The sequence below is a fragment of the Exophiala viscosa genome, assembly GCF_022695815.1.
Source record: "Exophiala viscosa unplaced genomic scaffold EDD37scaffold_1, whole genome shotgun sequence".
Classification (NCBI taxonomy): Eukaryota; Fungi; Ascomycota; class Eurotiomycetes; order Chaetothyriales; family Herpotrichiellaceae; genus Exophiala; species Exophiala viscosa.
This window is the reverse complement of record NW_026944353.1, coordinates 16,076-41,914: the sequence shown is the minus strand read 5'-3', so window position 1 is coordinate 41,914 and position 25,839 is coordinate 16,076. Positions and strand designations below refer to the sequence as shown.

Sequence of the window (25,839 nt, the reverse complement as noted above, 5' to 3'; positions counted from 1 at the left end):
AAGGACAGGAAGAGTGCGGAGCATGGCCGCAAAGGACCTTTCTTTCGGCCCTGCGATATAGGTAACGTTGTTCGAACGGGCAACAACAAGCACAATGCTGCGAACCTACGTCTTGTAATTATATTCAGAGTCGCATCCAGAGTGTACCATTGATGCCGCAGTCCTGTCGCTTTATGCTTTCCAGGACAGTACATGCTAGTCGGACAGTTGGCGACATGGTTACTCCCATTAGCGATGATCGACGGTGCCAATGATCTCGATTTGCCGAGAAGGTACCTCCTACAAGGCTACAACTCGCCAACAACCCTGGACAGCGAAAGCGTTAGAGGTCCTCCCGACTCTGATGGCCAATGAGGTTCATCCGAGATTACGTTCTGATGCGGCTCTTCCAGATTGCCCATTCGCACCCGGGCCGCGCTGGCTTCCCTACCTACACGCCCAATTCCGGGAGGACATGAGGCTGTAGGTTGCGTTTCACAGCAAGATCATGTTCGGCGGCTAGCGGCATCCTGCACAGCCCTCATGGAACGAGCCGACCACAGCGATTGCCCGGTTGAATCTGCGGCTCACATCTGCTGCAGCATGCCTTGTCTTGACAGTAGCGAGCGTACCACGCGTGTTCGCAACTACTTCTGCCTTGTAAAGTTGCCGGCGCTTATTGTGCCTAAATGCTCTGATACCACTCACCGAGTCTGCTCTACAGTTGATCAGGAGAAGTTTCTTGCAGTAGGCAGCTTCCATCTACCCTCATGCGCCGCATGGCTGCCCGTCCTCAGTCAGTTCGAGACAAGAATGGTGTGGCCAAGAGAAAGCGAGAGAAAGCCCCGAGTGACAAGGAGTGGTCTCGCATACGGCCAGAAGTCGAGGGACTCCACAGAGATGGCAGAACTCTCAAAGAAATACGTCAAGAGATGGCCAAAGAGCATAAGTTCGAAGCCACGTGAGTACGTGTTGTGTCGCTCTTGAATTGTCTTTGACAGCGTCAGTGAACACATGTATAAACCTAGGCTTAAGAGCTGGGGGTTGAGGAAATACTTCAAGAAAGAGGAACATGAAGTTGCTAGGGAGGCAGTTGATGAACGTACAGGTCAAGGGCCTTCCTTGCCCGTGGACGTGATGGTCAACGGCCGACGGCTACCTTTGCATCGTCTGAGTCGCCAGTTCAGGGCAGATCCTACTTTCGCAATCGCTTTAAACCAAGGTGCTCGCCGCTGGGACCAACTTGCTTTGACATATCAGTTGCAAGCCTGTACAGCAGAAGATCAGATCGAGCTGATGCTTCGTCATATCAAAGCACACTGGTCCATCACCATCAAAGGTAATCATGAGACCATGCCTGTCTTGAAAGCGAGACGGGCAAGGATGGAGGTAACCTCCCACCCAAACGATGTCAGGAACAGGTTGTTAGGTGGCCTAGCTTTGGTTCGCCGCGGCAAACCGGCCAAGGGATGGAAAGAGATTCATTACGTCTGCGAGCAAATTGGCAAGGTCTTCGAATTGGGAGAGCCCAACCTGCTGCCCGAGATGATCGCGGTGTTCTCCAGTGTGGTCTGGAATGACCATGCCGAATTGTTCGACCAGATCGCCAGACATTTCGCGTACATGGCAAATGAGTATCTCGGCTCTCAACATCCGTTGACAAGAATAATGATAATCGTCGTGACTTTGGTTGAGAATCTCGACGCATTCCAGCACTTCGCGGAGCGTGCATTCACTCTCATGATGAAGACGCTTGAGGGGGACTGCGGCAACACCAACACCAAGCGCTGGCGACGGGTCAGACTGCAGACGGAGACAGAGATCATTTCGCGAATGCAGCATCATCTCACACCCCCGGAATGTCGGGCGATGATTCAGAACAAACTCTCTTCGTACAAGCACGATTTGGGGCCCAGGAGCGCTCACACCCTAAATTTGGCGTTCCTTCTGGGCACGACCTACGAGAGAGAAGAGTCCAAAACAAAAGGTGAGGTCCAGTGTAGAGCTGAAGCCCAGTATCTTTGGATCACCGATCAAGGGAAACGATTCCGACAGGATAGCTGTCGCATTGGGTCGTACCCCCTAGCTGCTCGGCGGTTGGGGCAGATGTACTTCCGTCGAAATGACTACACGAAGTCACAGGAGTATTATTGCATCGCGTGGGTGTGGGCTGCTGAAAAGCTTGGTGAGCACCATCCATTCACGGATCTGCTCATACGAGATTTGAGCGGTCTGCAGTTGATGTACAAGAAGGGTCTGTTTGAAAGGACCACGGTATATAAGTACAACGGGTCGCGGGTAGTCGTGGCGTGGAACGACAATGGGGAATCAACTGTGGTGGACGAGGTCTATGTAGGAGAGGATGGCTCCAGGGATGCGGCTGCCATCGTGGAAAGTGATGGTATCCCCTTGTCAAATGATGACCAATGCATGGATTTCGTTAGCCCCGACAAAGACATGGAGCTGGATGCAGCATTGATGAATGTACAAGCTGGTGATGGCGACGAAGAATATCTGGATGACTTCAGCTGGCTAGCTCAATACCAGGAATAATGGGATGCTGTAGATTGATCTTTACCAGGTCAACTCTGCTCTCGATCAACAGTGGATATCCACAGAACTATCTGACCACACCAAAAGTGCTGTCACAAAAGGAGAAATGTACACCATCAACTATCTCATTCTCACCGCTACAGCGTTCTGGAACAATGACTGAGTCACACTGAAGCTATGGTAGACTGTGATCCCTTGGCTTGCCTCATTCAATTCCTAGTGATACAGCTGTCAATTTGGTCAAGTGCCCGCAGCCTAAGTGCAAGAAGTGATAGTCATGACCACAGCGGAAGTAGTAGCCGTAGCAGCGTTGACAGCAGCAGTAGCCACCGCCGAAGCAGCAGCAGTAGCCACGGCATTACCGCCAATAAGAATGCTATTGAACACATCCGCCGCAGCCTGGTTCTGGGTCGTAGCAACAGCGGCAGCCGAAGCACTTGTGCAACTTGCCTGGACATCAGCAGGAGCATCACAAGGCGAGCCCAGCCTTTGACAGATAAAGCCCGCGATGACGGCGATGTTGAGGGCGGAGCCGTGGTTGTAGTCCGTCTGGTCCTGCGCGATGAACGCCTCGGTGTTTCGGCCGTCGAGACCCGCTTCAAACAGGATGGTCGGGTTGCCGCAGGAGCCGAAGTCGGTGGCGCGTTTCACCTTTTTGGTCACACCATCCGCGGCGTTACATGCGTCTTCTTGGGTTTCACACTGCGCTTCGCCGCCGGCCAAAGCACCGCTGTTGGCTGCGTCGGCGCAGGCATTGTGCTGGACGGAGCAGGAGCGTTGGAGAGCTGCGGCGGCGTTGACGAAGGTGTCGCCGTTGACCGAGAAGGGGCGGTCGCCAGAGCTGGAGATGACTGGCGGTGGGGCGCCGCCGAGGGTACCAGTGAAGGTTTGCACGTTAGTGCCTGATGACTGGTTAGTGGATGCAAAGGGGCAACAGATGTTGGAAGACTTACCAGATGCAGCGGACGTCTCGACAGCGGCGGCGCTAGTCACGGTGGCTAGGGTGGATGCAGCGGCGGCGCCGACGGTGGTGGTGATGACGGTGCAGGAGCTGGTTGATGCAGCAGCAGCGGTAGTTGTGGCGTCTGCTGCTGCTCCGCATTCAGTGGCAGCGGCTGCTGTGGTAGTAGCTGCAGTGTCACTGGTTGCAGCGACGGCGACGGGAGCGGCCGTGGCGTCGGCAACGGACAAGGCGGCTAGGTCGACGTCGGTTGCGCTGATGCCCCCTGTTCCAGTGAAAGTCAGGGTGATTGTAGCCACGGCCGAGCTGATCTCGTCCTCGGAGGCATCGAGGACAAGAAGATTCTCGCTGAAAATGCACCCGGGCTCATCATCCGAGGTGTCGCAGGTGTTGCCCGCTGCGGTTGGGTCACCGATTGTGCCAGGGGCGAAAGTACCGCTTTCGAGTGCGAGAAGAGGATCGGCTCCAATGGCAGCCAACTGTTGAGCCAGTGCAATAGTGATGCCCTTGTTGATGCTCGCGGCATTCGTCGAAGCAGGATCCTGGTGCTGACTGAGGGCTCCAATCTCGGCATTGACAGGAGTCTGGGTGCAGAGAACGCTGACTAGACCGACGCTGCCAGTGTTGCGCTCTAGGGCTCGATACACCAGAGCGCCAGCCATGCCAGCGAGGTCTCCGGCTGCCTTTGCATTGGTGAAGGCCTGGTCTGCCGTTGCTTGCTGCAAGCAGTCAAGGTCAGTAACGTCGCCAGCACCACCAGCTGCAGCAGCGTTTCCCAGCAGACCGAAGACTGGGTCTGCGATTTTCAGTGGGTTGTTGGTATCCAATGAAGTGCGGACAAGATCAAGGAACTTGTTGTGTGAGTGCTCCTGAGGGACTTCACGAGCTTTGTGTTCCTTGTGGGGAAGAGCATGTGTAGAGGACAAGGCGAAGGCCAAAATGGTGGCGGCAATTTCGTACTTCATGGTGACTGTAATGACTGAGTTCCCTTGGAAATGCGTTGCTTTTGTAAAGACCTGTTTCAAGAATGGACGACTGAGGGTCAGATAGTAAATAGGACCAGCCTAGAGAATTGCAAGAAGGGTTGCAGAAAGAATGTAAATGGTTCGCAGAACCTTGAAAGAATGGAAAGACTGGCGAATGAAGCAGTTGTGGATGAAGAAGATGAACGACGAAGGTAGGAATGAGACGACCTTTAAATCTTGGGCAGCGGACACGCTGATTGCCCATGACAGGCCTCGAGGACAGCATAATGCGCTCAATGGCACATTCTGCAACAAGTTCCAAGCACTGTGTTGCACTTCATGATCCAGAAAATGCCCTAGATGAAGATGGAATCGTGCACTAAGTAGCTAAACGACGAGATCCAGGAGGCGAGATGGATGGAGATCTCCCATGTATCCGATGCGTTTGCGTGATTAATGTCTTCGTTGGAAGGCAAGGCTGAAGTGTCTCGCAGTCCAGACTCCTGTGTAAGATGATGCCTTGATGCGAATTGTCTCAAGACAAGATTGGGGCAGTAGGGGAGGTTGACTTGGCACATGTTGGATAATTTCGGCCGCACTGTGGACGAGGCTCCTTGAAACCATCATCGACCGGCCACGTGGTGTTGAAATATGCCCCCAGTTGAATCTTCCCTAGGACCGGGGAGCTTCAAGCCGGGGAAGATGAGCTCATATCGTCTGAAATTTCTCAACTGGGACCATATGCGGCATGATAACACGCTTCAACCCACAAGTCGAAAACTCGGGCCGTCCGCCAACGTCTCAGCTTAGTGGCTGTTCGGCGACAACCGCTGTCGGACCAGTGATGACTCTAGTTCATGCGCTAGAAGGTCTGGCAACCCCTCGTCCGAAGTCTGCAGTGAGGCAAAATCTCTTCTGTAACCATGATCCGAGGTCAAAGATACCCATGCCTGCTGGCCTTAGATGTGGACACGGGTAACGTCCATGCGACAGACGAAATGGTGGATAGGGGTACTACGGTCTCCGTATGAAGTATCTACTACTTACCTTGGCATGTAAGCACGTGATGTAATTCGATTAAAGTGCTTCCAGTTTTCGCGCCTTGGCGACCCACTTTCTCCGCATTTAGTCCTCTGACATCTCGAACCTTTTCTCATTCTCCAACAGCGAGTCTCGCGACAGGTCCACAGCCGCAATTTTCTCCACTGACAGATACGCCATGGTCAAATCAGAAGTGGCCAATGTTGGGGTCATCCCTGACAAGCCGCGCATACAGTTGAAGGACGATGCACCTGTATCTCGCCGCGAACGCAAGCTCAAGCGCAATAAGCTTCGAAGAAAAACGAAACGGGGAAGTCAAGGCGTACCGACTATTACTCCAGCGGAAAATCCCACCACTACTACTACAGTCAACAGTCATACTACTACTACGCCCACAAAACCTGCCACTACTACGACCACTCCTACGGCTACGAAAACTACCACCACCACGAGTAACCTAAAGAGTTCCACCACGCCGACAGCCATAAATCGTACTACTACTAGGATTAAGAGCCCTCCTTTGCCCCTAGCCAAGACTCTTCAAGAAGTGATCGACGACCTGACAAAAAATCGTGAAGCCGAAGTAGAGAAAGCTATAGCTGATGCACATGCTCGAGAGGAGGCGGCAAAAGCAGCAAACAAACCTTTCACCTTCTTTGAGATGGACGACTCCGATGAGTCCGAGAGCGACAGCGACAGCGAATGACTAGTACACAGGTCTAAGGGATGATCGAAGAGCAGATTGTGCCGGTCAGGATGATGGATAAATTGACACGAATGACCTACTTGGTTGAAGGGACTTCGTTGGAACGCGTTATTCATGGCCAAGGTCAAGCGAATGTGCCAAAAGAGCATTGTCATAGAGTTTCCTATTCTCCTTGCTACTTCTTGCGTTGTCACATCCGACCTAGATGTGAGCCTGGGAATGAAAGCTGGGAGCAAAAGTTGTTGCTGCAGAGGCCCTGATAATATGGCCGATTGAACTCATCATTGGTCAGATGCAAAAGTTGTTATGCAAGATGGGATGGCAAACTCTCACTGCAGCCAATCGGTCGCAATGATTCAGATATGGACCACAACCAACTTTTGCAACCTATTTGAGCAGGATGGCAACCATATCAACTGGTACAGCTTTGCCGTTTTCTTCCCTTTCGCACGCGACGTGGACCTTCTTGTGCAATCGTCCCTAGCTATGAATCAGTGAACCTTGAGATGATGATACACTATGATCATCCTCGACCGACTGCCTTGCATCAGGCTGGAACTGTGAAGAACACGCCGTCAAACTTCAGATTCCCTTTTTCATTTGATTCGAACACATCAATCACAATCATGGCAGCTGCAAGCCCTAGACGAAGGCTTGCTCCTAGTGAAGGGGACAACTCCTCGACTTGAGAGAAGCTTAGCCGCCCCGTGCATGGTATTCTCCTGACGGGTCGATGTACTCAGCAGCATTCTTCGACATACCCCATGTATTCTCCGCCATGCCACACACGATCCGGTATCGCTTGAGCTTCGTATGCGACTGCAATTGGAGGCCGTCACGCTTGGTCCCTCGGTTTCTAGATGGTTTCATTTCTTCCACTCGACAGGCATCTCCATTCCCACCCTCCTAGCACTCAACCTCACCCGTTCCTCCTCATCCATCCCCATCCCCGGATTGTACCGCGCCAAAAGCGTGTTGTACATCCTCTGCGCCCGCAGATACACAATAAACTGCTCGATTTCCTGCCGTCTCGCGAGCATATATTCCTCTGATTGTTCCGTCTCACCAGAGAGTTTCGAAAACTGCGACCGTATGGATTGGTGGATCGGACTGCGTGGGTGTCTGTGCCGCGGGCTAGGAAGGGGCGGCAACTCGCGGAGGAGGCGTCGATATAAAGAGCGCGTTTGTGATATTGCTTTCGTAGTCATGATGTATTGCAGTAACAGTTGACGGGAGAAGGCAAATGTCAAGAGACGGTCAATGGTCAAGATGAAGTTCACCAAACCCCCAAATCTTGGCGCAGCCTCGTTGTCGTGAGGCTGGAACTTTCTTTCCCCATTCAATCCTACACCACTCTGTATCAAGGAGAGACAAACAATACCTACTCAATCTAATGTATTTACAATCCCACGCGCGGTCAGGGAAACGATAGGATGATAAATGAGATGAGTCATGACTATGGAGGTCTCTTTCCCAGGTCTGTATCATGCATCTCACTATTTGCCATCAATCATGGGTTAACTCATTGACGACCCACATGAGCCACCACTGTAGCATTTTCTTTCATAGTCGTACAGCGTCTGCGCACTCATTCAATCTTTAGTAGGCGCGGTCGAGTCTTACCAACCAGTAAAACCTATCACCTCGCCATAGCCATCACGCCACGATAGTAATCCACCCCTAGCGCTCGAGCGTGACTCAACCGCGCGTCCGCGGTCAGGGGGAGATCGAGTATCGGTTTCTGTACCATATAAGTCAGCGACGGCCACTTCCTCAAGCGCCAGATTAGAACATACCTTATCACCAAGGCCCCTCTCCTCATCCAGTTCCAACGCCCTCGCAACGGCCCTGCCCATCTCACACAAGGCGACACGCTGCTCCAAGTTCTCCTTATCCTTGGCCAATGACCCGTTCGAGCCGCTAGCCTTAGCCGCATCGACGAACTTTGCATTCATGCCAGTCAATGCACCCTGCAGACTGTGTAGCAGCGTCTTGCGCGTACTATCTGCCTCAGTATTGCTTGGACGGCGAGCTAAAGACTCCGTAAGCTCCACAAGCGTCACAAAATCGGTATAGACGCCTCCACCAGATTTCCATCTGTCGACGTTCTCTTCAGGCTTGTCACCAAACTTGGTCAGGACTAAATGGAGAGTATCCCAGTCTTCGTCAACAACAAGTCGCGGGGCAACACGTTGCAGTAGACATTCGTGGGCTTCGCTAAAATCCTGAGCAAGAATCAGATAACTCAACTCTTCCAGGGACGCGTTGGTCGACCGAGCAAATAGCGCTTTTGCACGGCAGATCCACGAAGCAGGGATTTTGAGAGAGCCAGTCAAATCGGACCAGAGCTGCACCTGGGCTTGCGAGTTCATTAGATCGACGTCCGGAGGCGAAGGCAAGGCTGCAGCATACTTGTTGAGCAGATCGCGAACGAGGGCCGACCGCTTCGCCGAAGCACCAACGTGAAGAAGCGCATAGACGGCGCCAATAAGGTTGCCACGCGCAGATTGTTCGAATCCCAGAGATATTGCGAGCGCGTCTGTTTTGTCTTGATCAACCTTGATGCCTGACATTGCTGCAGCAATGGCATGGTGCAGGCGGAAGGCGGTCTGGGAACTCCATGGTTGAGAGAGTGAGGATAAGGCCTGAGGGAATATCGGCGTCTCGATCCCGGAACCTGCTTTGCCCTTGGTCCTGCTGGCAAAAAGCTTCAGCAACACCCATAGAGGGTCTTCGTCGCCATTTTCGGCGATTGGACTGGCCGACTCTTGCTTGGTCGCCAGCTGCTCCTGAAAGTCCTTAACTGCGTCGTAGATGTCTCCATTCTTTTGCTGGCCATACCACAAACATAGACAAAATGCTTGAATCCAATCGAGCTCAAATTTCTCCGAGATAGAGATTGTAGTGGCTTTGTCTTCGACTGGCACGGTTTGTTTACCTTGAGAGATAGTGGTATTGCCCGCAAGGATTTCGTACAGGGCACGAATCTCTTCCGTCACTTCCGAGATGATGCCCTGCTCATGCCACGCTGCTATTTGGTTGGCAATATCGCTCTGGAATGTCTCGTCGGCCTGCTCAATCTGCGATACGAGGAGCATCAGATGAAAGTTCTTGTCTTTCATAAGCACATCACAGGCGGCTTTGACGTTCCTGGCTGTGAGATGCAGGACTGCGGCAGTAGCGGCGCTAACCTTCTCAGCCGCCTTGATTTGCTCGCCATGACGTCTCCAGACGAGTGCCCCAAGATATTTCGAGAGTCGGTCTTTGTAAATCCGTGTCTGAAAATCTTGTTTCTGTTGTGGATTGAGACTGAAGCTGAATTCATCCTCGTGATCGTCAAAAAGCACATGCGCAAGTTCGTATATGTCAAGTTCATCGGTACCAGGGCCTCCCTGGGCAACGTGCTCTTGGACACGGGAAAAGGGTACGGCACTGTGCTTGACAAATGGGACTTTGTCGACCAGTTTCACCTCAACGTCAATGAGGAGTTGCTTTGTATCCATGGCAATCTGGATCATGTCAATGGTGAAAATGCCAGAAGGTTTGAATGGGAAAGTACTTACTCTAGTGGTAGTGCCTTCAAGTGAAGTCACCTCCACAGTGCCGTTTTCACTTTCGACTAAGACATCAGTGGTCCACCCAGACTCAGCCTCCCTCGTAGAGGCCAACTTGTAAACCAACTTGTTCGTCTCGGTAAAGCGAGGCTTGAATGAAGCATGCCACAGCTTATCGTTCTCAGTCATGTCGGCTTCATCGTCGTCGAAAGTCTTGGTGCGTTTGGCATAAGGAAACTGGAGAGAAACACAATTTTAGCAATTTGTTTCATTGTATAACTACCTACATACTATGTGAGACACTCGATGGGAACCCTGGGACATCCTCTCCGCAAAAGCTGGGAGCAGCTTTTGGCATCACAAGAACAATTTCGTCGTATGCATACAGAGCAACTTCCTCAGGGTTCAAACACCAGACACAAAAGGAGGGGGATTGAAAGGAGATGGGGAATGTCACACCTCAAGATCCGGCCCTGCCTGCCCATTCCTTCCCTTTGCCATTCGTTCTTCATGTCTGTTGAACAACGAGTTCATGATGTCGATGCTAGTCCGAAAATCTTTCTTGCTGTGAGGTTGTGGCTTGATCGGCTCGTATGCACGGTCGAGGAGAATTACGCTTTGGCGATTTCGGAGTGCCTCTCGATCCTGCTTGCGTGGACTGATTGTTTGTTGAAGCTGTTCTGCCCAGTCGCCCTCCAGACTGATAAGGGCTTTTCCAGGCGTGGCCGTGCGATTCGCCTTCAAGATTGGTTTGGTTGGACTCTCCAAAGGACGCACACCACCAGGCCCAGGAAACGAGCCAGCCATGTCGACTTGGTTGTCATTATCGGTTTCTTCATACTCGGACTCGTCCGCCATTTCAAAGTCTGGCCCTTCTTCCTCAATACCCTCTGCTGTAGGGATGTCTGCATCATAGTTGATAGCTGATCGTCGACCAAATCCGCCTGGGACGCTCTTCTGTTTGAAAGCAAATGTGTCATCTTCATCGTTTTCAGCGTCATACTGCCCATCACTGTCGACCTCCATGGCCGAGACGTTTCCAGAATGCGAGCCATTGAGTGACTCGGGAGGTGCAGAAAACTGACTCTGGCCAAGCTCCTCATCCTCATCATAGTCCAAACCATAACGAGTATAGTGAGGAACCCGGAAGGTCCAGACACCTGTCGAGACTTCGTAGTTGACGAATTCAGTGCCATGCATCTTCTTGAGTCGGTTGACATGCTTTTCAAAAACAGGTCCACTTGTGGCAGACGATGGTTGACCACGGGAGCGAGGCCAGGAATTCTCAATGGAGATTGTCGATGGCACATTGAGCCCCTTTCCTACTGGTGGTTTGGAACTGGCGTCCGGATACACCGTCACTGATCGGAGTCGGATCTCTACTATCTTCTCGTACAAATCATCAAGGGGTATGGCAGTAAGGTCGACAGGACCATTGAAGACGACCTTGCCACAGCCCTTCCGTCCGGCCTCGAAACCAGTGAATCTCTGCAACTTGTCTCGCGGCAATTTGCTCAATTCAGCCCGTGTTGGTTTCATCCAGTAGTCGCCAGGTTGAGGGTCCGATTTGGCGTGGACACTTGACTTCTGAGGGGACACATGATCAGACTCGCGATCTTCAGGTACTGCTTCGAGCTGGTTGTCCCTGCTTGGTTCAGCCTCAGGAGTCGCAGTTCCGTTGGCTGGTCCCCGATGTCCAGATTCGATGTGGTCGTCATTGGTCTCGGTTCTCACCAAAGCTCCTGATTGGCCATTCAGAGCGCCTTCCTGACCGCCGACGGTACCTTTGTCGAAGCTCACACGCTTCTTCAACTTGTTGGCCGGTTCGGTCGACGAATCAGCACCATTAGTAGATGGCTCAGCATTATCGTTCGCAGGTCTCTCGGGGGCATTGGTTGGAAGAGTAGGTAGCGATGAGCGGCTGAAAAGGTCGTTTCGAATGCTGCGATCAATTGTAAGGCGTCGCATGTTGCCGCTTGACCATCTGCCGCTGCTTGTTGCAAATGCGTTGGGACCCAGGACACTTTCCCCATCACCAGAGAATTGAGACCGAAGATTGCTGGCAGAGGCACTCTTTCCGAACGAACGGCCAAAACTACCGCCGGTGAAACTTCGGCTACCATACATGCTGCTGGCCAGACCGCTCCCGCCGGGTGTGCTTGCGGCACTGTTGGGTGTGCCATAAGTGGAGTAAGAAAAGCCGAAGCCTGAGCGACGAGGAGGTGTCATGTAACGTGACTGACTGAGTCTGAGACTGGGGGGTGGTTTTGCCTGACTTTCCTTCATCTTCTGAGTTGCTGACAATGGGGTGAAGAGTGGCTTTGCATTTTCAGGGGTGGGCACTGGCAGCCCTGTCCAGATCGATGTCTGACCATAAGGGTTGGGATCATTTAGCGACGACTGCTTAAAGTCGGGTTGCTGTTGTCCGGACTGTTGATTGTTTTGAGCGTTTCCAAAGACACTGTTGTTTCCACCGGTTGAACCAAAAAGACCCCCTTGCTGCTGGTTACCGGTGTTGCCGAAGAGTGATGTGGTCGCGGGTTTGTTCGTAGCATTACCGAAGGAGAATCCGCCGCCACCCTGCTGCTGGTTCTGATTGGCGTTGCCAAATAGGCCGCCACTGGTGTTAGTATTGGTATTGTTACCAAAAGTGCTTCCCCCAAACAGGCCGCCTGGTTTAGGAGCATTGTTGGCATTGTTATTTCCGAACAGTGAAGTACCTGTGTTACTGGCTGTGCCGCCAAATAGTCCAGTGCCGCCGCCTGCATTCGTAGCAGGAGTATTGCCAAACAGACCTCCGCCGGTAGAACCAGTATTGGAACTGCCGAACAAACCACCTGAAGGCTGACTTTGCGTAGTCGATGCACCAAACCCACCGGTTGCATTGCCAAAGAGAGACTTCTGCTGACCAGTATTGCCAAAGACTCCCCCGGACTGTTGCTGTTGCTGTTGCTGTTGACTGTTGTTGCCGAACAGTCCGGTCCCTGTGTTGGTGTTTGTTGTGCCAGCATTGCCGAACGAGAACGAGGGAGCACTGGTGGCGGCAGTATTGCCAAACAGACCGCCTGGCTTATTCTGGGTCTGGTTCCCGAACAGGCCACCCCCAGACGCAGGTGCAGCGCCAGACCCGAAGCCTGGAGTTCCTGAACCAAACCCGCCCGTGCTCGCGCCAGCAGTACCAAACAATCCACCGGAGGAGGTGCCGGAGGATTGCTGTTGTTGGCCGAAGAGTCCACCAGCAGCTGGCTTATTGCCGAATAGACCACCACCACCAAAGCCTGTCGTTGAGGTATTGGAAGCAAACCCCGTGGCAGAAGATGTGGTTGTCGAACCAAAGGGATTGGTGGAGGCGGTGTTGTTATTGTTTCCGAACGCTGGAGTGTTGCTGGACCCAAAGCCACCGAATGTACTAGATCCGAAGCCGCCTGCGGTCCCTGTGTTGTTGCCAAATCGACGTCCAGCATTGTAGTCGGCCAAACGCAATTCTTCAAAGGAGTACTTCTGATACGGAGCCATGAAGTTTATGCTCTGGTAATTGTTCGACTGGCCTGAGGCATCTTTCTCCAAGGTCGCAGTGAATGGTGTGGCAGCAGTACCGTCCGACGGAGGGACCGGCTGGTTGCTCAGAGCAGTGCCGGTGCCAGCAGCACCAAATGTTGATGAACCAAAGCCGCCTGTAGTGCCCGAGCCACCTTGACCGAAGAGAGGCGTGGACGTGTCTGTAGAGCCAAACGCGGGCTTGTTGGCAGCATTTCCGAAGCTGAATGCCGAGCCACTTGTGTTACCACCGAATCCTCCTCCTGTAGTTGTGTTGCCGAATCCGCCTGTTGTTGAGCTCCGAAAGCCGGCGTTGTTTTGAGTAGTAGAGCTTCCAAACAAGCCACCTCCTGTATTTGAACTTGCTCCGAAAGGATTCGACGCGGGCTTGTTGCCAAAGAGGGAACCGGATGTATTGGAGTTGGTGTTGTTACCAAAGCCTATTGCGGGGGTTGTTAGTTCGTCCATGTGTGAAGCTTTTGAAGCAGAAGGTGTCGAAGCCCAAGCAGCGCGCGGAAGAGGGTTGAGACGTTTTCGTTCCGAGGAGACCATGTTGACATATTAATGGCACTGTAATATTTTGAATCGGACGAAGAAAGAAATTGCACAGTGGATGGGACTCGGCATATATACACGTTCAAGGCAGTGCGCAAGTGAAGCTGCAGTGAGAAGTGATTTGGTCACTTACCTCCAGTATTGGATCCGAATGTGCTGCCACCATTACCACCACCACCACCACCACCGAAAGGGTTAGAGGCAGCGGTATTAGATCCAAAGCCTGTGTTGCTCGTGTTTGCACCGAAACCTATGTCGCAACCAAGTGTCAGATCCCGACGGACATGAAAACATCAAAGGCAGTCATGACTTACCTGTGTTAGGTGTGGTGTTAGTGTTGCTCCCGAACCCACCAAAGCCAGGGCTCTGATTATTGTTGGTGTTCGAGCCAAAAGAGAAACCTCCTCCAGTGCCGAACGACATGCTGGCGGGTATGGAGGCGCGTCGTTGAGCAATTTCGAATGTCTGAGTCGATGGAACTAAGCTATGAAGGAGTGAAAGAAAAAGAATAATGGTGATAAAATGTGGTCTAATGAGTCCGTGACGCGCGCCGGAAGCTGGACGGTCGATTCGACGGAGGATAGAGGAAACGCAGGCAACAGCTGGATGCAGATCCGTGAAGGACTTGAACCCTCAAAGACTCGACACCCCAATTGCGAGCCAGGCACCGGTCGAGCTGATGGTAAATGACAGCTTGAATAAAAAAGTTGACGCGCCTGCGATCGAATTGAACCGGATGAGGAGGGTGTCTAACAAGAGGTTGATCAGACTGCGCTTGCCGCATTGGCGTTTGCCAAGGCACGATGCCGTGAGAACTGAGTCAGCAGGGAAGGCCTTCCTTTGATCGCCGTGCCTTGTCTATTCAGTCCAGTAACGTTGACCTTCTACCCTACATTGATGGACGATTCCGTTCTTCGAACGATCAATGACTGGCTGCTTTTGTGGAGACTGGCCCAACCCCCAAACAGGCACACTATGGTACAACCTGAAGCCTGACGGTCATCTCAGTCAAGGCCGAAGCCGAACTCAGGCAGCAATATGGTTCATGTGGAACAGGATCAGATACATTTCGATATATTTTGGACTATGGGGTTTACAGATGTTCTCCCGGACAAGGAATTGCTGAACTTATGAGGGTATATCGACACTCCAGCACTCCTCGCTCCCATTCAATTACTTCTTTCTGGATCCCTTGACTGTCTCAATGATCTTGTCAACAACGCTGGGGTCGCTAAGAGTAGACACATCTCCAAGGCTGTCCTCCTCACCACTCAGAATCTTTCTCAGAATTCTTCTCATGATCTTACCCGATCGGGTCTTCGGAAGGTCGTCGACAATGAAGATGGCCTTAGGTGCCGCGAAGGGACCGATCTGCTTGCGAACCTGCAGAATCAGATCTTTGCGCGTTGCCTCGCCGCCATCCACGCCATCTTTGAGGGAAACAAAAGCGTTGACAGCCTGACCAGTAAGCTCATCGTTAATGCCGACAACCGCAGCTTCGGCAACACCATCGTGTTCGATCAAGGCTGCCTCGATTTCGGCTGTTGACAAACGATGTCCAGACACATTGACAACATCATCAACACGTCCACGGATCCAATAGTATCCTTCATGATCGCGGCCAGCACCGTCACCAGTGAACTAGACAGTCAGTCAGAGAAGCACCCAACAGATCAAAGACAGAAAACTTACATAATATCCCTTATAAACATTCAGGTAAGTGTCCATATACCTCTTGTGAGCGCCCCAAACCGTGCGTGCCATACTCGGCCAAGCCTGTTTGAATGCTAGGACACCTTCAACGTCGTTGCCCTCAATTTCTTCACCGGAGACCGGGTCAATGATGGCAGGCTCGATGCCGAAGAAAGGCAGCGAAGCACTACCAGGCTTGGTGGGTGTGACACCACCAAGCGGAGTGATGACATGAGAGCCAGTCTCTGTTTGCCAGTATGTGTCCACGATATGTGCCTCCTCTTTCCCAACTGATTCAAAGTACCACTTCCAGACTTCGGCTGCGATGGGCTCCCCGACTGAGCCGAGTACTCGCAGTTTGTGCATTTTATGGTGAATGTGTTCATCGCCAGCTCTTTTCAGCAGCCGGAGTGCGGTAGGGGCAACGTAGAACTGGGTCACGTTGTGCTTATCGATGACGTCCCAATACCGCGAGAAATTAGGATATGCAGGGGTACCCTCGAAGACAACGGTTGCGACACCGAGAAGTAGGGGGGCGTACACGACGTACGTATGTCCTGTGATCCAGCCCACATCACCGCCGCAGAAGAACACGTCGTCGTCATGGATGTCAAAGACATATTTACCCGTTGCCGCTGCTCCCAGCAGATAACCTGCTGTTCCATGCATAACACCTTTTGGCTTGCCGGTCGAGCCGGATGTGTAAAGCAGAAAGAGAGGATCCTCCGAGTTCATGGACTCTGGCGCGATGTAATTAGGGTACTTTTCCACCTCTTCGTGCCACCAGAAGTCCCGGCCTTTGGTCCAAGGAACGTCCGCCCCGGTCCTCTTGTATACCAAGACGCGAGTTACTTCCGGGCACTTCTTGAGGGCCTCGTCGACAATCTTCTTAGTGCCGATGACCTTACCACCACGCTTACCCTCGTCTGTGGTAATGACCACCTTGGAATTCGCATCGATGATGCGATCAGCCAAGGAGCCCGAGGAAAAGCCAGCGAAGACCACGGAATGAATTGCACCAATGCGTGTGACAGCCAAGAAAGAGATGAGTGCCTCCGGAATCATGGGCATGTAAAGGGCGACGGTGTCACCCTTTCTTACACCCATCTCCCTGAGTGTGTATGCAACTCGGGAGACCTCACGGAGAAGTTCGCCATAAGTCAGAACACGGCCTTCGTTCGGTTCGTCCGACTCGTATATGATGGCGGGCTTGTCAGGGTTCTTAATGGCGTGGCGATCCACGCAGTTATAACACGCGTTCAGACGTCCTTCCAGAAACCAAGCACTGTCACCATTTTTCAGTGTACCGTTCTTCACTGTCTGAAAGTCTTGCTGCCAGTCAAGGAGCTCGCGGGCCATCTTTCCCCAGAATTTGTCCGGTTGTTCGATCGACTCCTTGTACATGGCGTTATACTCGTCGAGATCTTTAATGTGGGGCTTGCCTGGTCCTTTCTTGAAGAAGGCTTTAGGAACACTACAAGACAGGTCAGCAAGGCGCTGTCTCGGTCGGCATGAGCTTCTTTTGGCACATACTGGTAGGTGTCAACATCGTGGGCCTCCGCCTGAATACAGTTAGTGGAGTGTTGGCTGATGGTCGGAAAGCTTTCTTACCACTACGGGCCCCTTGGGAGGTTTGGTGTCGCCCTCAGACATGTTGACTTATGAAGAGAGGATCGAAACTTGGGCAAGGAAGACGTGGGTGCTAAGGGGGTGGGCAGTATGGTGGTGTTGGTATGCGCACAAGCACGCTCTGGTCGTTTGCAGGAGGGCCAGACCAGGATGGTGGGCACGTCAGGAGGATATAAGGAACGGCAGCGGTGGATGATGACGAGTGAGAGACAAGACAATGCGGAATAAGGAAGGAGATGAACCGTGGAGAGGTTCCCGAAGTAGTGGTGGAGGGCAGGAGAGCGCAAAAAGTGATCGAGTGACCTGCCAGGTGCCCGTCCGTAACGAGGAAATCACGATTGGTTTGGCCCGGGCGGGCGCTGCTCCTGCGGGGAAAGCTGGAGCTTGTAGAACTTGCTGCCCTGCGACTCGTCAATGACAGGACTAATTTAGTACGTGCTACCCCTCCATTCTCCTTTTACCCGGGAGCCCTGGTAAACAAATGCAGTGCCTCAATATGGTGTCTATGACCCCGTGGTTTCCGGAGGTCCTTTGGTGACCAACTATTGGTTCTTCTATTTTGCATCGAAGATTTGAGATACTGGTGTACAATGTCCATCGGAGTCTCGCCATGTCCACCCACTCGTGCTGTGTGAAAAGCCCATGGCAACGACAAGGACGAAGACCATGTTTCTCAGCCTCCAGTGGCGTGTATGGTCGACTTGCATGAAACCTTCCCGAACTAGACCCTGCTCCAAGGTCCGAGGCCCGAAGCTCTTGATCCCAGGCACCAAAAGCCAAAGGAATCATCCCCATGTCTCTGCCCGGGTTTCCGAGCAACTCAGTGTCTCCGCCTCGTACTGGACCATCCTCGGGGGATTCAGATGCGTGTGCCACCCCCAGACAGTGGTCTGATAGACTTTCCACTTCACATGTCCATCATGCATAATTTGATCAAGGGCAGTCCTGTTTTGCCTTCAAGGCCTGAAGACTTGCAATTAGGAAGATTCAACCGAGCAATCAGCGCAGAAGTCAATAGTCCTTCGTTCAACGGCCACAATGCCGAAATTTGTGTTGCGTCTTGAACTCAGGTTATATGCTTCCCTTCCACCAGGACGCTATGCCTAACATGAATACTGCGATTGCTCCATCTCCGACAAATTCCCTGAGTATCTGTATCCATAGCCCCAGCCCGCTTTTACCCGAATAGCCACTTGTACCTACCCTGGTCCCTTGCACAAGCAGCTCACCAGTCAAGAACACCACAAAGGGATTCTGAAAGGTCGCCGGACGCGGTGGATTCTCGCCAAACGTTTCAGTCGCTCGCGTGACGGTAAACACAAGATAGAGCCCTGCTATGAGCGCGAAAATGACATGCAATGACTTCCACAGCCTCGTCGCTTGCAGTTCGGCGTGGCTAGGTGGCGCCTTCTGACCTCCCATAACCATGTTTGTTAGGAAGGACGGAAGTCCTGTCGCCTTCGAGATGTCATCGGGGGACAGCCCCGGAAGGCCTCCTGGGAATCCAGCACCACCAGGAGTGTTTGGATTAGATGTGCCATCCATCGCTCCCATCATTGTTTGTAGCATTTTGAGCATAGGGTCCTCAGGTTGTTGAGATTGGTTCTGTCCTTCTTGGGGTTCGGGTTGTCTCAACAAAGCTCTTAGGTATTCTTCCTGCGCCTTTTGTTGTTCAGGAGTGGGTGCAGCGGTGTAGTCGGATCCCGGACTCGGACTTGGGACTTGTGACGGTGTAGATGAGCGAGGTGGTGTTGCGACAGGCGATTCAGTTCGCACTGTAGCACTTGAGGTCAGTAATCGGCTGGAGGTAATCCCGAACACGAGCTAAAATCACTCTTGTATGCTTAATCCATTCTGGCAAGCTGGTCTCTGCAACCAAGAGAGGCATACGAGCAGTCTCGCAGTGCGAACGTTGCACCGGGGATCTTACAGCTTTCTGGCGTTCTACCACTCAATCTTGTAATCTTGTCGAGTCTTTCACTTGCAGCGCCAGAGATTTTCGCTTCTCGTTTCTGACGGCGGATCCTTGCTTGACGCTGTGCCGGAGTTTCTTCTGCATCGGCCATCTTGGGCTGGACGGTACACGAACGCTTTTGAAAGTGCTGTTGGCTGTGGGTCGGTGGTAGAGCATCAAAGAAAGGATAGCCACGAAGCCGGGATAATCTGAAATGCGGCTTAACGCAGCCTATCCGGAGGTATCCCCGCGTCAAGACACGCTGTGGTGATGTTGAAATGCGGGAGAATTGGTTCAAGGTCCATGCACTGCATGTAAGAACAAATGTTTGCTTCTGCCTGTGATATGACTGTTCATGAAGGAGTTTGAGGTATGCCGATCAGAACGCATTCTGCAGTTTGGCTTGTCGGGGATCTTTCTAAACACTCCCACAGCTAACAGAATGTAAAGTGACGTAACTGGTGTCTGGATACGCGAAACAAATCAAACAAGCCAGAAATTACGCGATCTTAGGGAGCAAAGACCACATACTCCCTGTTGAGTCTTCCGAGATCTTGCCATAACGTCGCTTGATATCCAGTCGTCTCAAGATTACAACGGGCCAGTGAAATCCAGAATTGCCCCTTCTACCCTCTTCAACAAACCATATCGTTCTCTTCTCCACCCTACTATGCCGTCAACATTGATCGTAGGGGCAACTCGCGGCCTTGGAAAGGCTTTGGTCTCGTATTATGCCGAGCATCTCTCATACGACGTCTTCGCGACATGTCGCTCGGTCAATCCGCCTTCGGACCCCAACTCAGTTAGCATTACTTGGATCCCAAACATTGATCTGTCCAAGCCCAGTTGTGGCCATGATCTTGCAGCTTCACTGACAGGGAAGAGCATCCACACAGTGATCATTACTGCTGGGTATTTTGCAACGGAGAACTTCGGCGAGGCAAACTGGGATGAGCAAGTCAAGATGTATACCTTGTCCTCGGTAGCCCCGATTTTCGTGGTGCAAGAACTGGTGAGGTCCTCTGTTCTGACAAAAGGGAGTAGAGTCGTCCTGGTATCTTCCGAATCTGGGTCGATTACACTGAGACATGAGCAAGAAGGCGGCGGTAACTTTGGCCATCATGGATCAAAGGCCGCCTTGAACATGGTGGCTAAGCAATTGTCGTTCGATCTGAAAGACAAAGGCATAGTTGTCGTATCAGTTCATCCTAGGTAAGATTGCTCCCCTGAACTCCGCCACTTTGGCCCGCAATCTGACTGCACATAATTGTAGCTTTATGAGGACTGAAATGACCAAAGGCGTGGGTTTCGACAAGTTTTGGGACGATGGTGGCGCCCTCAAGCCCGAGGATGCTGCTCGAATATTGAGCGACTGGGTAGAGAAAATTCTCTCCATAGAACGAACAGGAACGTATTGGGCCCCGAGAGGCACTGCCGATATCGGGAATTGGGATGTTGTGATGGGCAAAGAGACCGCAAGAGAAGGCCCTGTCCAACTTCCATGGTAGTCCGCCCAATATTACAGGGTTTGTCGATTTGAACAACGACCCGTGCTCGGCAGGTTGAATCAGCCGCATGCTTTCACGATCCTTGATGAACTTGGAACCCAAACTCCTCGTCCACATTGTGGCAAGTCTTCGCCTCATGTTCCATGGCACGGAATACTTCACATGGTCATTGAAGACAAATAGCGTAAAATGCCTCTTTTGCGACAGTCCCTGTGCCATCATAGTCGAATTCTTCGATCATGGCCTGTATTTCCTCATCTTCAAGACCAGTCTCCCCTAGATCCCGGGCGACCCTGCGTACGTCCTCGACCTCAATGTAACCCCTTTGTTCTGGGTCGAAGAGAACTAGTGCGCGCTCGACTTCGTCTGTAGGGTCGCGCTCAAAGACTTTTTGGGCTGCAATGCGTTGGAACGCGACTTGCGGCACCAATAATTGACTGGCATGATATGTCTGCTGGCCTCTCCCAGGAGGTCCTCTCTTAAACTGCGGTTTGGGCACGCCATGCGTCTGCATTATTTGCGATACTTCAGGTTTTGGAATTGAAAATCCCAAGGATCGCATAGCGACACGTAACTCATGGTAGTCCAAATGTCGATCGCGGTCGAGGTCAAAGAGGGAAAACTATGGGCGATCATGTCAGTACTGCAAATTGATTAACAAGAACGTCCGGCGCATACAGCTTCATTGATCTCATCCCGTTGTTCCTCACTTAGTTCGCTCAGCGCATGCGGCTCCTTCTCCATGCTTTGCCGTCCGCCTAAGGCGCCATGTTGCTGTTGAGTTGCTGCAGACTGTCCAAACTGATATGGCTGCGTGGGTCGCTGCGCAAACGTCGACTGGGAATATGTTTGCGGAGCCGCAGCGACTCCAAGTGGTTTGGATGCAGTGCGATCGGGTAATTTACTCGAGGAAGCATATACGGCTCGACCTGGGAAGGAAGGGTTTCCTTGAGACATTGACAGTGCTACGGAATGGCGCGAAGAGCCCTTGTCAGCTCAAAACACTGCGCCAATGATACATTTGGAGTGGTGTTGATATGTAGAAGATGAAGAGCAACAGGAATCTGAATGTTTATCGAACAACTGGAGCGCGTGTTTTCGGTCGCGACGCGATCAACCGCTGCCAAAAATTCCGTGGTTCTCCGCCAACGGGGCGCATTCTTTGCTCCAGACTAACCGTACCCTGCACCCTGCAGGCACTCTTCATCTCAATGTTTCCGGCTACGATCTCGCAGAACATCCACCAATAGCTTTGTTTATCGCAATACTTCTCCGGTCGAAAGCTGCACTGGTGTGATCATGGTCTTGCGAATACTATGCAGAAGACCAGGAGTCTGCAGCGAGATGACAGCAGGATAATCATACACTTCGATTATGACTGTTTTTATGCCTCTGTCGTTGAAAACGAGAACCCTGCCCTGAAATCGGTACCTCTTGCCATTCAGCAAAAGCAGATCGTGGTGACTTGCAACTATGAAGCCCGCAGGAGAGGTTTGCGCAAGCTGCAGCTCATAACCGAGGCCAAAAGAGTATGTCCTGAGGCAGTCATTGTCCTTGGGGAGGACTTGACTCGCTTTCGTGATGCATCGAAGGAACTTTACAATTTTCTTCAGCAGCGTATCTGGAGTGGAAGAGCTGAACGACTGGGATTCGACGAGGTCTGGTAAGTCGAATCTCTTTCCTGGGGATGCGGAACGACTCTGACCAGTATTGCAGGCTAGATTGTACAGACATGATCGACTACAACCTGGACTTGCTAAACCACAATGACCTATCCCATTCATTTTTCTGCTTGAGCAAAGATGATCCCACCATCGGCTTTGAGTACAGCGCTTTGGGCGTCTTCGGTCCAACCTACCCTCCACACACGCTGAAGTCTCTTCAATTGACTGAAAAGGAGAACCGCTTGCAGCAGCGGCTTATCATTGGGTCGCATTTAGCAAGGTATCTGCGCCATGAGCTAGAGTCACAGAAAGGGTACACCTCGACTGTAGGAATTGCAACCAACAAGATACTCTCGAAGCTGGTGGGCAATGTGAATAAACCAAAGAACCAAACAACCATCATCCCACCATTTGAACCAGTTGGAGACACAAGAACAAACATCAACGAGTTCCTTGACCATCACGATATAGGCAAGATACCAGGAATTGGGTTCAAGTTATCGCAGAAAATCAGAGCGCACGTATTGGGCCGGCAGGCCGACTTCTCTGATGGCCTGGTTTATGGTGGCACGAAAGAGTCCGTGATTGTTCTTGACGTTCGTTCACATCCTGCCATGGGTCCGGACCTGCTTGAAGAGATACTTGGTGGTCCAGGGGCGCCTAAGGGCATCGGCGGAAAAGTCTGGGAGCTGATACATGGCATTGATGACAGCGAAGTGGGCAAGGCCAAGCGCGTTCCATCACAAATCAGCCAGGAAGATTCGTATATGAAGTATCTGCGAACGTTTGAACAGGTGAGGGAGCAATTGCATCTTTTAGGTGAGCGACTCATCCGTCGGATGCAGATGGACCTCATGGATGAGGCCGAGGAGACCAGCGAGATTGGTGAACCTGGGCATCAACGACACTGGTTGGCGCACCCGAGGACATTACGCTTGTCAACCAGACCTCGCCCGGCCCCTGGCCCCGATGGAATTCGAGCAAGAACATTCCATCGGATCTCGAGATCTGCACCTATGCCCAATTTTGTCTTCAGTCTAACAGAAGCACCTTCTGTCCTAGCTGAGCGTTTGGTAGACGAAGCTTTGGTGCCAATGTTCCGCGCACTGCACCACGAGAAATCTGGGTGGAATCTTAGTCTGGTCAACGTTGCGGCTACCAACATGGCAGAAACGGCAGCAGATAGCAAAGAGAGTGAAGGCCGTGATATTGGGAAGATGTTCCGGCGGCAGGATGAAGTGCTGAAAGATTTCAGAGTTACCGTTGCACCAGATGCCACCGACGGCCAACGTGCACCCTCGCCAACCACAATGGATGGTAAACCACATGAAGATGAATATACAAACAGTGATCTCGAGCTGGGGAAAGCTGCAGATTGGGATTCCGATGCGAGCGAGGATGAAGTGCTTGAGCGTTGCGACGTTTGTCGGAGTGCCATGCCGTCGTTTGCCATGCCAGCGCATCGAAGATACCATGAGTTGAATGACTAGGTTCTTTTTTGCACTCGTTCTAGTGGACGGGGGTGGTCATTCATGACACCGGGGTAACTGTCCAACAAGACTGTATGGACACGAGGCTGAACGAGGCTGCAATTTCGTGCCACTTCCAAGTTTCTTCCCAAATCCCAGCGCTACTCTCGGCTGATTACGAGGCGCGCACCCGCCGCGGGCCTCAAAGTGCTATTTTCATCCCTCGCCTGTGTTTTTGACTTTCCCCATCTCTCCAGCTCCAATCACATCATCCAGCTCGCCCTCTGGGAGACTGGGGGAGGTTCGCCAAATGTCATTCTTTTTCTGGCTTTCCCACTACAAAATCCATCCCTTGATTTGTTCAGAGTCTGTGGCAGCTGATTCGTACAGCACTATTGGGCGTCTAGGCGAAAAGTCATTGCTGAAAATAGAGCTGAGCGGTTATGCAATCAAAATGCCTAGCTCCCTGCCTATCCCTGGCTTAGGTTCCTCCTCTCATGCGTTCCTGCAGCGGTCCTTGGGCTAACTTAGTCGATTTTCCCCAGCTCTCAACGTATCGATCCAACAATCAGCTACTGGAGCCCCGTCGCCTAGATACGATGTCCAGGTGGCAAAGGACCTTAGAGTGGTATGTTCGAAGTCCGCCCCAAGTCCCAAATTGGAACCCGTCCATTACGGCATTGAATGGCCGTCGAAGACGCGTGTTGGCGGCAAAAGGACGTATCCCTGGCTTTTCCCCGAAGTGACAAATGATCAATACCAACCAGATTGGACCACCTTCCGTCTTGTCATTCGATTGTCTGACCTATGCTTATGGAATTAGGAGAGCTTTCTTGGGCTATGACCGTTCCTTGGTGACTTCAACTGGGTTCCTTGGTCCGGTGCGGGAGGCCCAAGGCCACATAACAAGGCTGACTTCTCTTGTGCTTACTTCTTTCATGCTTATGTCCCGGCGGGTTCATGCTGAAATTCTCACTTGAGTGAGCCCTTGCCGAGCACCATCTACCGCCTGGAGCCGAAGAAGACGTTTGGAGGGTTTACAATATTGGCAAAGAGGGCCATCCTTTCGTGTCTGATGAGCAACCTCTCGGCAAAATCAGAATCCGGAAGAGATACTGCGAGTATGCTGGCGACGTCGATAAATGCTGCAGCACCTCATCTTCTATCAAGGACCACCCTCCAGAATTCGCCATCTATCTTTTGCTCTAAGGATGTAGGATATATAGAACCCATGTCGTCAGCAAAGCGGCCAAAACTGTCACTACAAACCTCCAATCTGACTCCGACCTTCATGGGTGCCGATGGTGGTCGGAAAACCATCGTGAGTCCACACACTGCCACGCCGACCAGGCTCAATACATTCAGCAATGCTTTCGATCTGACCTACAGGTCGTCGCCACTGTCAACTGTCTCATCACCTATTACACAAGCACAACTGAAGATAACAGGTCGCGCATCTTCACCTGCACCGCAGAGAGGTGTCATAACTTACAGCTTGAATCTGCCATTTGGTGTGCATCCCATCCTTAAGAATACGTCGCTGTCGCGGGATCCTCGCCGGCTTTCCGCCACCTCAGCCAGCGCAAGTCCCAGGACATCCGGCAGACGGGTTTTCTTTCCAGCATCCAAAAATGTCAGCTTCCGGGCAAATCTGGAAGAAGAGATTGTCACAAAGGAGTACGTCATGCGTCATGCAGACCTAACTACCTCGGAAGATGAGATCGATATATCCGAGCCGGAGGAGTCGAGCAGTGCCTGGACGAATGAGGCGAAAAGTGGTCAAGCAGACCGTATCATCCGCGTAGACGAATATGCGACGCGTGGCAGGAGGAAGAGGAAGACATTGACTGTCTCCGAGTCATTCTCCCAAGATGTGGATGGTGGTAGAGAAGAGAAGTCGCGAAGTACATCGACACGGAGGAACAAACGCAAAAGACGGAAGTGGGAGTGGACGATCGGCAACTCCGTTCAGCCCAGGCTGCAAGCTTCTTTAGGAGAAACAGAGGAGTCCCAAGAGAGGTCCACAGGCTGCTAGGAGACAGATCTTGGGCGTGATGCCAAAAGCAGGCCTG

At 52.1% G+C, this 25,839-nt stretch overlaps 11 protein-coding genes across 11 annotated transcripts; 5 read left to right on the top strand and 6 right to left on the bottom strand.

Annotated features, from left to right (window-relative positions):
* The first annotated feature begins 867 nt into the window (after positions 1-867).
* EDD37DRAFT_568 (uncharacterized protein) lies at positions 868-2,659 on the top strand. The gene has a single exon (XM_062814175.1). The coding sequence runs from the start codon at positions 994-996 to the stop codon at positions 2,530-2,532; it is 1,539 nt and encodes a 512-aa protein (XP_062674234.1). The 5' UTR covers positions 868-993; the 3' UTR covers positions 2,533-2,659.
* On the bottom strand, positions 2,660-4,832 carry EDD37DRAFT_503 (uncharacterized protein). Its single transcript, XM_062813508.1, has 2 exons — positions 3,486-4,832; positions 2,660-3,434 (listed from the first exon to the last, which is right to left on the bottom strand). The coding sequence occupies exons 1-2, from the start codon at positions 4,456-4,458 to the stop codon at positions 2,788-2,790; spliced, it is 1,620 nt and encodes a 539-aa protein (XP_062674233.1). The 5' UTR covers positions 4,459-4,832; the 3' UTR covers positions 2,660-2,787.
* An 800-nt stretch (positions 4,833-5,632) lies between these two features.
* On the top strand, positions 5,633-6,611 carry EDD37DRAFT_301 (uncharacterized protein). Its single transcript, XM_062811209.1, has one exon. The coding sequence runs from the start codon at positions 5,678-5,680 to the stop codon at positions 6,203-6,205; it is 528 nt and encodes a 175-aa protein (XP_062674232.1). The 5' UTR covers positions 5,633-5,677; the 3' UTR covers positions 6,206-6,611.
* A 460-nt stretch (positions 6,612-7,071) lies between these two features.
* Positions 7,072-7,413, bottom strand: EDD37DRAFT_603282 (uncharacterized protein; the record flags this gene model as incomplete). The annotated part of the gene is made up of 1 exon (XM_062814628.1): positions 7,072-7,413. The coding sequence occupies one exon, from the start codon at positions 7,411-7,413 to the stop codon at positions 7,072-7,074; it is 342 nt and encodes a 113-aa protein (XP_062674231.1).
* Positions 7,414-7,455: 42 nt separating this feature from the next.
* On the bottom strand, positions 7,456-14,586 carry EDD37DRAFT_614200 (nuclear protein 96-domain-containing protein). Its single transcript, XM_062815515.1, has 6 exons — positions 14,166-14,586; positions 13,985-14,101; positions 10,219-13,736; positions 9,769-9,996; positions 8,002-9,714; positions 7,456-7,946 (listed from the first exon to the last, which is right to left on the bottom strand). The coding sequence occupies exons 1-6, from the start codon at positions 14,272-14,274 to the stop codon at positions 7,845-7,847; spliced, it is 5,787 nt and encodes a 1,928-aa protein (XP_062674230.1). The 5' UTR covers positions 14,275-14,586; the 3' UTR covers positions 7,456-7,844.
* On the bottom strand, positions 14,587-17,542 carry EDD37DRAFT_614197 (acetyl-coenzyme A synthetase). Its single transcript, XM_062815514.1, has 4 exons — positions 17,155-17,542; positions 17,077-17,105; positions 15,544-17,017; positions 14,587-15,492 (listed from the first exon to the last, which is right to left on the bottom strand). Exons 1-4 carry the CDS (start codon positions 17,194-17,196, stop codon positions 15,025-15,027), a joined length of 2,013 nt encoding a protein of 670 aa, XP_062674229.1. The 5' UTR covers positions 17,197-17,542; the 3' UTR covers positions 14,587-15,024.
* A 696-nt stretch (positions 17,543-18,238) lies between these two features.
* EDD37DRAFT_689177 (uncharacterized protein) lies at positions 18,239-19,238 on the bottom strand (the record flags this gene model as incomplete). The annotated part of the gene is made up of 3 exons (XM_062819976.1): positions 18,239-18,316; positions 18,376-18,973; positions 19,063-19,238. The coding sequence occupies 3 exons, from the start codon at positions 19,236-19,238 to the stop codon at positions 18,239-18,241; spliced, it is 852 nt and encodes a 283-aa protein (XP_062674228.1).
* A 266-nt stretch (positions 19,239-19,504) lies between these two features.
* Positions 19,505-20,717, top strand: EDD37DRAFT_286 (3-oxoacyl-reductase). Its single transcript, XM_062811076.1, has 2 exons — positions 19,505-20,338; positions 20,400-20,717. Exons 1-2 carry the CDS (start codon positions 19,797-19,799, stop codon positions 20,632-20,634), a joined length of 777 nt encoding a protein of 258 aa, XP_062674227.1. The 5' UTR covers positions 19,505-19,796; the 3' UTR covers positions 20,635-20,717.
* Positions 20,718-20,800: 83 nt separating this feature from the next.
* EDD37DRAFT_603277 (centrin-2) lies at positions 20,801-21,591 on the bottom strand (the record flags this gene model as incomplete). The annotated part of the gene is made up of 2 exons (XM_062814627.1): positions 20,801-21,256; positions 21,313-21,591. The coding sequence occupies 2 exons, from the start codon at positions 21,589-21,591 to the stop codon at positions 20,801-20,803; spliced, it is 735 nt and encodes a 244-aa protein (XP_062674226.1).
* A 359-nt stretch (positions 21,592-21,950) lies between these two features.
* EDD37DRAFT_644139 (DNA polymerase iota subunit) lies at positions 21,951-23,788 on the top strand (the record flags this gene model as incomplete). Its single annotated transcript, XM_062817465.1, has 2 exons — positions 21,951-22,297; positions 22,351-23,788. 2 exons carry the CDS (start codon positions 21,951-21,953, stop codon positions 23,786-23,788), a joined length of 1,785 nt encoding a protein of 594 aa, XP_062674225.1.
* A 1,210-nt stretch (positions 23,789-24,998) lies between these two features.
* On the top strand, positions 24,999-25,802 carry EDD37DRAFT_644138 (uncharacterized protein; the record flags this gene model as incomplete). The annotated part of the gene is made up of 1 exon (XM_062817464.1): positions 24,999-25,802. The coding sequence occupies one exon, from the start codon at positions 24,999-25,001 to the stop codon at positions 25,800-25,802; it is 804 nt and encodes a 267-aa protein (XP_062674224.1).
* Between the last annotated feature and the right edge of the window lie 37 nt (positions 25,803-25,839).